This window comes from Gopherus evgoodei, chromosome 1, assembly GCF_007399415.2.
Source record: "Gopherus evgoodei ecotype Sinaloan lineage chromosome 1, rGopEvg1_v1.p, whole genome shotgun sequence".
Lineage (NCBI taxonomy): Eukaryota > Metazoa > Chordata > Testudines > Testudinidae > Gopherus > Gopherus evgoodei.
The window spans coordinates 55,689,806-55,702,097 of record NC_044322.1 but is presented as its reverse complement, the minus strand read 5'-3'; the positions used below and the strand labels follow the sequence as shown (position 1 = coordinate 55,702,097).

The following is a 12,292-nucleotide window of genomic DNA, read 5'->3' as shown; positions in this document are numbered from 1 at the left end:
TTTATTCTCTTACTTTTGCTACCTTTTCATTCAAGATACTTATACAAGACTTGATATACAATCAAAGAAGTTTTCCAACTCTAAACCCTTATATCAAAAGGAAGCTTTTCCTATCTTAATATCACTATTTATACTATGGGAAGAACATACCATACTGGCTTAAAGTTAGGAGAAAAAGGCAGTTATACTATGGTACATCACACCCTGTGTATCGCTTCTTCTGGTTACGCTGTCAGTGAACCTGAGAACAACCTTCATTTTCTTCATAGTTTACCACACTCCAGCCTCTGAAAGTAATCGAGGTCTGCACAGCCATTTGCAATAGTTGTTGCACTCTATTCCTATTCACAGTGGATCATAAGCCTTGATAACTATAACCACCTCTGAAAACCTGTCACACAGTGCTTGACTGTTCAGTGTCATGAGTTAAGTGGTGTCAATACCATTTCACGGTGCATAAAATGTGTCAAAAAAAGCAGATTTCACAATTAATCCCAGAGGCACCAAAAACCCAATAGGCATGCAGACTGAACAATCCTATGACTCTGGAAATGATCCATCATCAAGTTCAGGGTTGAGGTATATTTGCTCATATGAGTAAACCAACATTCGCTGTCTCTACACGTGCAGTACTTGTTGCATGCATAATGAGAGACTTCCACTAGCTAGACTATTAAGTCAGTATTTCCAATGAACACCTAAGTAGGGTTTTTAAAAAAACAAAAAAAAAACAAAAAAAAAAACATACTTCACAAGTGTAACTTCAATTACAGTTGTAGAGAGCATGGTTGTTGCTGCATTGGACAGCTTTGTTTCTTTTTTTTTTTTTTAATAAAATGAAAATCATGTTGGATGCCCTTCTCCCAAAAGGAAGGTTCTAGAACTATTTCTTAATATTTTGACAACTACATACCGAATGCAGCTGCAAGGAGAGCTACAAGTGCGTTTGAAAACTTTCTGGCACAATTACAACTCAGTATCATTAGAGCGCAGAAGTATTAGTTTTGCTTAAGACATGGCAAGTACATTTCACTCCTTCAGCTGCTTCTGCCCGCAAGGGTTTTATTTTTTGAAGCAAGACTTGACACTATCAGAATGCATGATAGACACCACAGAATCCTCATATTGGGGGGGGATTTTTTAAAAAAAACTGACAAGTCTAGGAAAATATGTATGGTATTAATTGGGTGCTGATAATCACCCATCACTAGGAGAATTCTTGTCCAAAAAAAACAAGAGGCCCCAAATTTATAAGCAATGAACTAATTACCAATACAACCCTGTCAACATAGTTCTGTTTTACAAAGTCAATCATGAAAAAGGCCATCTACTTTGGTTAAACTTATCATGGCTGAAACTTGCGAGATAAATATCCTTGCTTGAACAATGTGAAATTTTTAGAGGATAAAATATAGGTATGTGTGTTATTTTAATGCCACCTTGTGGCATAAATGAGGTAAACATTTTTAGCCACCCCCTTGGTACTCTTATATAGAAGTCAGACAGCTCTGGATATCATGATAAACCAGTTTAGAGATTTTTAGGTGTTTAAGACTGAAATGTTGGACAGTTTCCTATGAAAAAGAAGAGGCCCCTGAACCTAAGAGGAAGAGCAGGGGGAAAAGGAGTAGAGAGAATACAAGTTAGACTTTTACCAGTTCACTGACTATGCCTGATTTGTGCACAAGTTCTAAATCAGAGAACAGGAATCGTTTCCAAAAAAGTTCTTATAACATTGTAAGTGAGAGTGATCTACAGAATTTACTGAACCGCCCGCTCTGCAGCCTTTCTAGCATTATTGCACCAACCAAGGAAGGTGGCAGAGGCCATCTGCTCCAGGTCTGAGCTTTAATGATGTAGTTGTACTTTGTACTCTCAACAGAAATAAGCCTAGCAGAAAGGAGTAACCTGGGGAGAAGGTAGTTCTGGTGTACACATCACCACCACCAACTGGACAGTCCCATAGTTTGTGCAGGACTCAGCTGCAACCGTACCCAAACACACACACACACCCCCACCCCTGACATCTCCAGGAGACATCAGTATCCATAAGAAAAAATAAGAAGCTTTGTTTGACATTAGAGTAAATAACTTCTTATAAATGCTGCAATGGATCACCACTACTGAATTACACGTCACCCTCATTGGGCTAATGTAATTTTAAGTTAAATGCTCATTCCGTATCTATGCTGCTTGTAAATTTGATTCAGCCCTCTATTGACCAGAAGGCTTCTTCTTTCCCGAGGTGTTTCCTGGAGTGAAGTCATGATGATTTATTAATTTTGTTCATATATCAGGTAACTTACAAATTTTATTTCATGAAATGTGAGGTACTTAATAGACAAATCAACTAACTCAAAGAAAATCTGCTGCACACATTCCCTCTATAAAATTAAGAATTGGGTACCTATACAACCAGAATCACACAGATGACTTCAAGGAATGCTTCTAAGTGTTCCTGTTTAATTCAGATCTGAAAAGCCTAAACATCTGTTGTATAGTAAAGAAGAGGGAGAAAGGCAAGACAAAACATGCAATAACCTGTGCAAACATATTAAGTTAAAACTTACTGAACTAAGCTTGTGGGCTTGCAGGTGTCCATTGTATTAAAAATGGAAACATTTATATCAGTGGTCACCAACCAGTAGATCACGATTGACTGGTTGATCCTGGAGCCTCTGCCAGTTGATCACGATCGCCAGCTCCAGCGAGTCTAAGATAGGCTCCCTGACTGCCCTAGCCCCATTCCCCTCCTGGAGGCAGCCGGCATGTCTCTGCAGCCCTGGGTGGAGAGGGAAAGGTGGCTCCATTGCGCTGCCACTGCCCCCACCCTCTCCATGAGCTGCCACTGTCCTCGCCCCCCGGCACGGACTCCACAGCTCCTACTGGCTGGGAACTGCAGCCCGGGGAGGAGGACAGCAGGTCTCCGTGTGCTGACCACGCCCACAAGCACCACCTCCACAGCTCCCATTGGCTGCAGTTCCCGGCCAATGGGTGCTGCAGAGTCGGAGGGCAGGAGCAGCGGTGGCTCACGGATGGGCCGCACAGCCATGCCAGCCACTTCCGGGAACAGCGTGGGGCCAAGGCAGGCAGGGAGCCTGCCTTAGCCCCACTGAGATGCTGATCAGGAGTCGCCAGTGGTAAACGCCTCCCCGTCAGAGCCTGCATCTTGCATCCCATCCCACACCCACCTTCTGCCCGAGTGCAGAGCCCCCTCCTGCATCTAAACTGCCTCTGACCCCAAACTCCTGCCCCAGTCCTGGGCCTGGGCCTGCACCCAAACTCCTTCCTAGAGCTTGCACCCTTCACCACCTCCTGCACCCTAGTCCCCCTGCCCCAGGCTCAGCCCAGAGCCCTCTCCCACACTCCGAACCCCTGGGCCCCAGCCCAGAACCTGCTCCCCCTCCCGCACCCCAACCCCAAGAAAGTGAGCAAGGGTGGGGGAGAGCAAGTGATGGAGGGAGGGGGGAAATGGAGTGGGCAGATCTCAAATTCAAAAAGTGATCTTGTGCATAAAAAGATTGGAGACCACTGGTTTATATACTATTTTTGGATTGTATGTAACTTCTCTAGAAGGAGGAGACATGCTAATATAATTTCTTCAGTTATCAGCAGCTTAAGAGTCAGGTCACTTACATATCTAAACAGACACAGACACGACTTTGGACACCCATTTTTTAAAATCTTGGTCATCTTTTTGTTCTGCACCTCTTTAGAAAGATATGGCTGCATGTTTAAAATTAATCCCCAGCACTTAAAATTAAGTGTGGTCAAGGAGATAAATTGGATCATTTCTCTATCCAACTGCAATCATCAACTCTGCAGTTCAGAAGTGTCAGTACTATAGATATCCAGTTATGTAGCATTCATTTAAATTGCACTGTGCCACAGCAAATTGCTTTGGTAGCTGAAGTGTTTAAAAAGCATGCAATCCAAGGTCATGCTACCAAACAGAAGGTTAAGTTCATGTACAACTCTATAAATCAGTTTCAAATACAAATGTGACCCATATGAAGAACAGCAGTAATATTCTTTCAATTCCAGATATATCAAATTCATTTTAAGAGCACTATTTCTATAGTTACTCACTTGAAATGACCTTTCCATAGTTATTGCAAAATAGTATTCTCTCCTGGGATATCTGCGCTCACAGATAAATACTTGATTGCATATCCTGCCCTTTTCTCCTGTCTGCTTGGTAAACAACTTCTTTCCAATCATTTTGGAGGAAATCTCTTTTGCTTCTTCTGGACTAGAATAAGAGAAGCTCAGAATGTGACAAGGAAAATGCTGGAGTAAAGAGAGTAGAATGAATTAATTTAAGTTCGGTATATTAGTCTACAGTAAAAATATGTTCTTACCTAGTTTATATCTTCATAGTTCACAAGGCATTTTAAATCAAATCAAAATTCCAAGCCATATAAATGGATTGAAGATATTTTCAATTTACCTGATAATTTAGAAATACAACTTACGAAAAAACTATTTTCACTCCGCCTTTGAGGCCACCTTCAAAGGTTCCTTTTCCTCTACCACCAGCTAAAACCTGAGCTTTTACCACAAGGTCCTTTGAACCTAGAATTAAAAAAAAAAAACAAAAACAAAACAAAAAATACATATGCCAGAATTTGTCAATCATGTCTCCTAAATTAGTCAGTAGCATATCCAAGGCTATTTTCAGTTTTTTCCCCCCCTCCCACAAGATAGAGCACAGATTATTGAGATTAAGATGGCAGAACAATCTTACGTTACTCAGTGTTTTCCTTTGACAAAAAAATAAATCAGGCTGATGTGCAAACAAATCTAGGAGAGCTCCAGCTCAAGAAAGATTCCAAAATCCAGCATTCTAAGTCTGTACTTATAAAATGTATGACTTGACTTTTGGTTTAACTAGTCATTCAATCATTCGTATACATAATCTAACTGATTAACATTCTCTCAGATCTCAGTACTATTTACATCATTAAATGTCAACACAACTTTTCAAGCCATCATTAGCCAGTATTTTCTTCTGTGTGCAAGAATCAATAGCCGCATGCATCCACCCTATGCACTATCTTGCCCGTTAGTATACAACTGAGACACTTTCTCAAGTTAGCTTCCAAATGAGTAGCGTTCATGCAATCAACTAAGGCCCCAATCCAGCAGACCACTTAAGCACATGCTGGAATGCTTGGCAGAAGTCAGAGCCTAAATGAATCTACCAGTTTGAGAAAAACTGGAGAATGAGTAGTATAACTTTTAGGCTGTCAGGCTTCTTAATTCAGCCTAAATCAATTATATGTCTACACTACAGACTTCTGTAGGCCAGGAGTGCAAAAAGAGGTGACCCCTGACTGACATACTTCTGCAAAAAGACAACATCAGTATAGATTAGGGGTCTCAAACACACAGCCCCAGCCCGCCAAGTTATTTTCTGTGGCCCGCAAGCTGCGCACAGCCCTCTACCCTTCGCCCTCCCCTAGCATTTACCTAGAGCAGCTCCAGCCAGGTGCGCACCGGAGGCAGGGCAGGCTCCCTGCCTGCCTGCCCTGCCCCCGCGCTGCTCCGGAAAGCGGAAAGAACATGGGGGAAAAGAGGCGCAGGGGCGTGTATTGACGTTGCTTCAGGCACCGCCCCCAGCAGCTCCCATTGGCCAACGGGAGATGCTGGGGGTGGTGCCTGAAGCAACAGCAACACATGCCCCTGTGCCCTTGCTCCCCCATGTTGCAGCCACTTCCCAGAGCAGCACGGGGGCAGGGAGCCTGCCCTGCCTCCAGTGCGTGCCGGGCCAGAGCCCACCCCCCAAGCCCCTCCTGCAGTCGAACCCCCTGCCCTGAGTCCCTTGCCGCACCCTGCACCCCGACTCCGCCACACATCCCTCCTGTACCCCAACCCACTGCCCTGAGCCCCCTGCTACACCCCAACCCCTTCCCTGAGCCACCTGCCACACCCTGCACCCGATCCTCTGCCCTGAACCCCCTGCTGCACCTCGTACCCCTCCTGCACCCCCATCCCCTGCCCTGAGCCCCCTGCCACATCCTGACCCCCTCCTGCACCCCAACCCCCTTCCCTGACCCCCTGCGGCACCCCTCATCCCTCCTGCACCCCCCACCAATTCCCTGCCCTGAGCCCCCTGCCATACCCCTCCTCTCTCCTGCACCCTCTGGGGACGGGGGGGGGGATGGAGTTGGGGTGAGGATTTCGGGGAAGGGGTTGGAAGGGGGCAGGGAAGGGGTGAGGCAGGGCCTCATGGAAGGGTGGAGTGGGGGCAGGACTGAGGGCAGTGCATGGGGAGGAGGTGTCAGTAATGCGGCCCTCGGGCCAATGTACTAATCCTCATGTGGCCCTCCTGGTCACTTGAGTTTGAGACCCCTGGTATAGATGCAGTTACTTAGGCAAAACTGTACTGGCAAATCCACATTCTTACAATTCTAACTTGTTTTGTTCAGAGGGTGGACACACTAGAAAAAGCTATACAAGTACAGCTTTGCCAGTATAAGCTGCACCCATACTTGGAGCATTTTGCTAGTATGTTATACAAAGTATAGCATCCCTAGTGTAGACTCAGCCGTAACCTTTAGGAAGATACCTTAAGCAGTTTCCACCCTACCCCCAGAGATAACATAAAAGGCCTTATCTACACTACACATGCTTTGCTGGTATAGCTACACTGCAGATACCCCCAGTATAGATGCAATGTATACAGACAGAGCGACCTTTTCTGATGGCATAGTAATACCATCTCCCAAATGACAAGCTATGTTGACAAGAGTGCCTCCACTAGGGCTTTTGCTGGCATAGCTATGTTGGCTAGGTTGTGTGTTTTTTCCCCGCCCTCACAGCCCTCGCCAGCACAGCTAAGCCAACAGAACTTTGTAATATAAACCTGGCCTTCCGGGGACCTGTTCCATGGTTCTTTGTGCTGCCATAAGTTAAGCTCATCTATGAATTTCCCCCCTCTACCCCCAGTGAATATTGGGAGAACCTGTCTACGCTTTCTGGGAACACAGGGTTGTGATGGGGAAAATTTTGGAAAGGCAGTGGAGGACTAGCAACACTCTAATTGAACTAGTCTACTATCATACATTAGCCATGGCAGCTGTTCAGTTGTGCTCACCTGAGCTTTAGCCTATATCCAACAGGGCATCCAACTCGAATTAAGTCATTATCAAGTTGAGTTTGTGCACGGTATGTGGACAGGACTCAAGTTAGGGGCAATACTCTAGTTATAATCTGAGTTAACTATGCAGTGAAAAAAGTATTAGTAGCCAATCCCCAGTACTTTAATCCCCATATAACGTGGTCCTTGGGAGACAAGAAATTCTCACCGCCTTATAGATGAGACAGTGTTATATTGGCAGCAAAGAATCCTGTGGCACCTTATAGACTAACAGACGTTTTGGAGCATGAGCTTTCGTGGGTGAATACCCACTTCCTCAGATGCATGTTATATTGGGTTTGGTCCAGTACAGCATACCAGCAAGAACCAGTACGCTGTGCCGGACTGGACCAGCTTCCCTGGCGGTGATTTAAAGGGCCTGGTGCTCCAGCCGCTACGGGGAGCCCCGGGCCCTTTAAATCACCACCAGAGCTCTGGTAGCGTGGCTTGGGCGGGAATTTAAAGGGCCTAGGGATCCCTACAACGGCTGGAGCCTCTAACCCTTTAAATCACCACCCAAGCCTGGCTGCCAGAGCCCTGGCATGGATTTAAAGGGCCCGAGGTTCCCCTCAGTGGCTGGAGCAGTGGGCTCTTTAAATCACCGCCAGAGCTCTGACAGTGGGGCTCAGGAGGGGATTTAAAGGGCCTGGGGCTCCCCCACAGTGGCCAGAGCTCCAGGCCCTTTAAATCACCACCGAAGCTCTGGCAGCGGGGCTTGGCTGGTGATTTAAAGGGCCCAGGGCTCCACACGAATTCGGACATAACGTGGTAAAACAGCAGGGCTCAGGCAGTGCTTTAAAGGGCCCAGGGCTCCCCACTGCTTTACCGTGTTATACCCAATTTGTGTAATATCGGGTCACGTTCTATCGGGGTAGAGGTGTATAAGTAGCTCTCTTTAAATTACCTGTCACTATCAATCTCTTTGGTATAAAATATTTGAAGACAGTTTGTGAGTTAAGATGTAAGTACATGTAGACTTACTATGACCTTTACATCCAAGATAATTATCTTCACAATCCTATTCCATTGTTATATCTACTGAATGTCATGTAGATTAGACCAGGGGTTCTCAAACTTCATTGCCGTGACCCCCTTCTGACAACAAAAATTACTACATGACCTCGGGGGGAGGGGGACCAAAGGCTGTGCCTGTTAGAGTCCCACCACCGGGGGGTGGGGGGGAGCCAAAGCCCAAGGGCTTCAGCCTCGGGTGGGGGGCCGGTAATCTGAGCCTTGCTGTTCAGGGCTGAAGCCAAAGCTTGAGCCCTGCCGCCCAGGGTTGAAACCCTGGCTGTGGGGCTCGGGCTTCAGCTTCAGCCCTGGGTACTGGGGGTCAGGCTTCGGTTGCAGGCCCCAACAAGTCTAACATCAGCCCTGGTGATCCCATTAAAACAGGGTCACAACTCATTTTGGGGTCCCGACCCACAATTTGAGAATCACTGGATTAGACTCATTTTCACAGAAGTCATGAAAGAAATATTTGGACCCATTATTCATGTTACTCTTCCATGAGACTATTCTGTCTTCATGTAGCTGTACAAGCTTTATGTTTAGCATCAAGCATAAGGTAACCAGCCACCAGATATAAACAAGATTAGTGTTCATTGGCCAATGATATTGCTGTAAACTCTGCAAACAAAACAGACCTATCCAGTGGCCGATTAGCTACTGGGCTAATGGGGCCCCAGCCAATTGGGGGGCCCACAGAAAAATGGGCACCCTGCCCAGCATTTGTGCCAGGGAGCAGGGTCAGGGGCTTGCCTCACTCTGTGTGCCTGGTGTTCCTGCCAGGGGACTGCAAACAGATGGGGGAGAAGCTCCCCCACCCCACCTGCTCTGGCCCAGGGCTCCACAAACTCTTAATCCACCTCTGGACTCAAACACTGCAACATATAATCTGTTACAAGGAACACGTTAATGGAGAACTGACCAAACAAGTTAATATGCAACATGGGTAAAAGAAAAATAGAAACACATACAAAGGCAGGACAAAAAAAACAAACAAACAAAAGAAACACACAGACATCCTTCCATGATGGATAGAATCCACTCGGGTGGCTTTGTGAAGATCAGAAGTTATACTCATTTCACTATGAATTTTTCACAATGATGTATATTTGCTATTTTGATAACAGTAGAGAAATACTGCTATACATCAAAGCTCTTCAGATACTCAGTAACCAGAAGAGAGGATAATTTGTCAAATGTCTCAGGGCAACCCAGTGGCAATGTTGGGAAGAGAATCCAGTTTTCTGGACTTCCAGTCCTGGGCTAAATCTGCAAAGCAATAGGTGCCTCCCTATAGTTCAGGGATGGACAAACTTACTGACCTTCCAAGCCACACATGACAAATCTTCAGAAGTTCAAGAGCCGGGGGGCACCTGCCAGGGCTGGGGGCTTCAGCGCCAAACCTGCGTGAGGTGTGGCTGAAGCACCAAGACACCCCTGCCCCGCAGGGTTGAAGCCCCGAGACACCCCTGCATCCCACAAGGCAGAAGCCTCTGCCCCATCACCCTGCTGCAAGGCAGAGGTCCTGAGCTCCTCCGGTAGACTGATAGGTTAAGAATGGAGGGGAATGTGGGGGGCTCCATGAGCTGCACTTTAATGGTAAAGCCACACGAGCCACAGTTTTGCCACCCCTGCTATCGATGTTTTCAAGCATTGTTTTTGATTGACACCAATATTTATTAGCTTAATTTCTCTAAGCCACTACGTTTACCCAAAGATTTCTGCATATAAGCAGACAAATCCTGAATATCTAGAATTCTATTGTAACCCCTCTTTTTCTAGTCATCATCATACTTACTAGAACAAAAGCCAATATCCTACCACAGTAGAGCCTGGTGCCAGCCAGAGAAAGTAGGAGGAGCAAGTCCAGATAGAAACATGCAAACAATCTTTTTGTCCTCCCTTAAGAAGTTGAAAGGGACAGGTTTGGAGAACAGGAAATGGACACAGAGGAGTTTGTATGTTCCACTTTACAGGTATAAGCAGAAAAAGAACCGTTCAAACTTAAGCAACAGTGTTGGGGGCAGCTGCGGAGCGCACCAGAAGTATTTTCCCTTCTGAAATGCTGGCTAAAGGGGGATTCTTTATTAAAGCAGGTTTTGTAGTTTTGGATTTTTGTTATTGTTGTTGGGTTTTATTTAAGTCTCTCTCCACTTGAGTAGGATTAGACTCTGGAAAGCTGTCAGCCTTGGATTCAATACATTTCCAACAAATGAGCAGAGAATAAGTAGTGAGGAATCTGAGTTTATTTTTCCATTAAAGTTTAAAGAAAACTGTAGACAGTGCAATTATAATACATATATAAATTGAGACGTGTTATTGGTACATACAACCGCTCTGTCCACTCCTTAAGTATAACGAGCCATTTCAAAATTCAACACACCACAGAGGAGATTTTCAAAGCAATTCAAAGGATTCAGTAGTGATGTGAAACTCAGCTACTACACAAAATGAGAAATATACAGCAGACTTTAGCTCTACCTTCTCTTGCCACGAAACATGAAATATCCTAATTCACTTAAACAACCAATCTGTTAGACTATTTCCAAGAAGCAGCAAGAAATCCAAAGTATGAGAATATAATTATAAGCTTCAACATTTTCTGTTCATCTAAGATGTGCAAACATCACTGCATGTTAAATTATGAGATTTTGCTATGTGATTGTTACTGAAATATGCTGCAGATTGTGTAAAACCCAAAATTTATTTTTTCAGGGCTTGTTTACACTGGCAAGTTTTGTCACCAAAAACTGCCTTTTGGCAACAAAACAGCAATGGAACTTTTGTCATGAAAAAACACAGTTCTGGCAACACAAAACTTCCACCCCAGGAGAAACTTTTGTCTTTTCCCCTCCCTTTACTGTCAAAGAGCCAGTGTAGACACTGCTAATTGTTTTGATGGCAGAACTGGCTTCTGCCAGTATCCCACAATGCCTGCCCCGATTGCTCTGCTCAGTGTTTTAATCTCTGCTGCCCTGCAGGCATACACCCCTCTCCTTTCAAAGCTGCAGGAAGTATCTGTGTGCTGCTTTGTTTGAGGAACAAACAAAGAGCAAATGATTAGAATGCTCCTGATCTGCCTTGCACTAGGAACACAGCAGCAAGCAGACTGCTGCTGCAGGAGGAGGGGGACAATCTGCTGTGCTGCTTTGCCATTCCTCAGCACAGAGAGCTCACAGAGCTACTTGTGATGCTGCTCTCGGCAGCTGAGGGGGCTGTGGGAGAACTGGGAGAGAATCCCAAGATGCACAGCCATCAACTCTTCCTTCCCACAACACTGCACAGTGGGATACATACCCATGATGCATTGCTCACCCTGTCGCTGATGGTGTCCCCAATGTGGACATGATCTGACAGGGAGCAAGTGTGAACACTCTCTGGGTATGGCTACACTTGAAATTTCAAAACGCTGCCGCAGCAGCGCTTTGAAGTGTGAGCGTAGTCAGAGCGGCAGCGCTGGGAGAGAGCTCTCCCAGCGCTGCACATAAACCACATCCCTTACGGGTGTAGCTTGCAGCGCTGATTACACTGAGGCTTTACAGCGCTGTATCTTGCAGCGCTCAGGGGGGTGTTTTTTCACATCCCTGAGCGCGAAAGTTGCAGCGCTATGAAGTGCCAGTGTAGCCATGGCCTCTGGTGATTTTTGTTTTGTCGACTTTTGGGTGTCAACATGAAGACAAGCCCTCAGAGATAAAGGCACATTAGCAAGGTGCTAAAGGGCCATTCCTTGTCCCTTAACTGGCCTACCATACTTCACTGGCCATCCACCAGCAATGGAGATGGTATAAACAAGAAATTTACAGTTCATCCCAGAGACTGAATCTCATGCACACAGATAACTGTTTGTCTACAACCGAAGGGGGGGGAGGGATAATCCTCAAAGAGAGGAGAAGAGTATAAAAAGAAGAGACAGTGACCTCCACATCACCCCTTTCCTCCTCTCATCCCTCTACTAAGGGTATCAACAAATACTTAAAGCACACTGAACTGCGGGTCCCTGGTTGAAAGAAAATCCAGCCTGTTAACTGTTACAGCTCATGGTGAGAGAGATATTGGTCTTAAGTTCATTTAGGTAGTAGCTTGTGTTTCTCTTCTCATTTCTTTTGTAACCAGTTCTGACTTTTATACTTTATTACTAGGAAT

At 45.5% G+C, this 12,292-nt stretch overlaps 1 protein-coding gene across 2 annotated transcripts in view; it reads right to left on the bottom strand.

The window, feature by feature from the left end:
• SUCLA2 (succinate-CoA ligase ADP-forming beta subunit) overlaps window positions 1-12,292 on the bottom strand; it is a 43,973-nt gene that overhangs the window by 19,950 nt on the left and 11,731 nt on the right. For both annotated transcript variants that reach the window (XM_030565130.1, XM_030565139.1), the window contains exons 3-4: window positions 4,476-4,575; window positions 4,090-4,252 (exon numbers count right to left, since the gene is read on the bottom strand). In XM_030565130.1, the coding sequence (XP_030420990.1) occupies window positions 4,090-4,252; window positions 4,476-4,575 (263 nt within the window). The remainder of the gene's footprint in view (window positions 1-4,089; window positions 4,253-4,475; window positions 4,576-12,292) is intronic.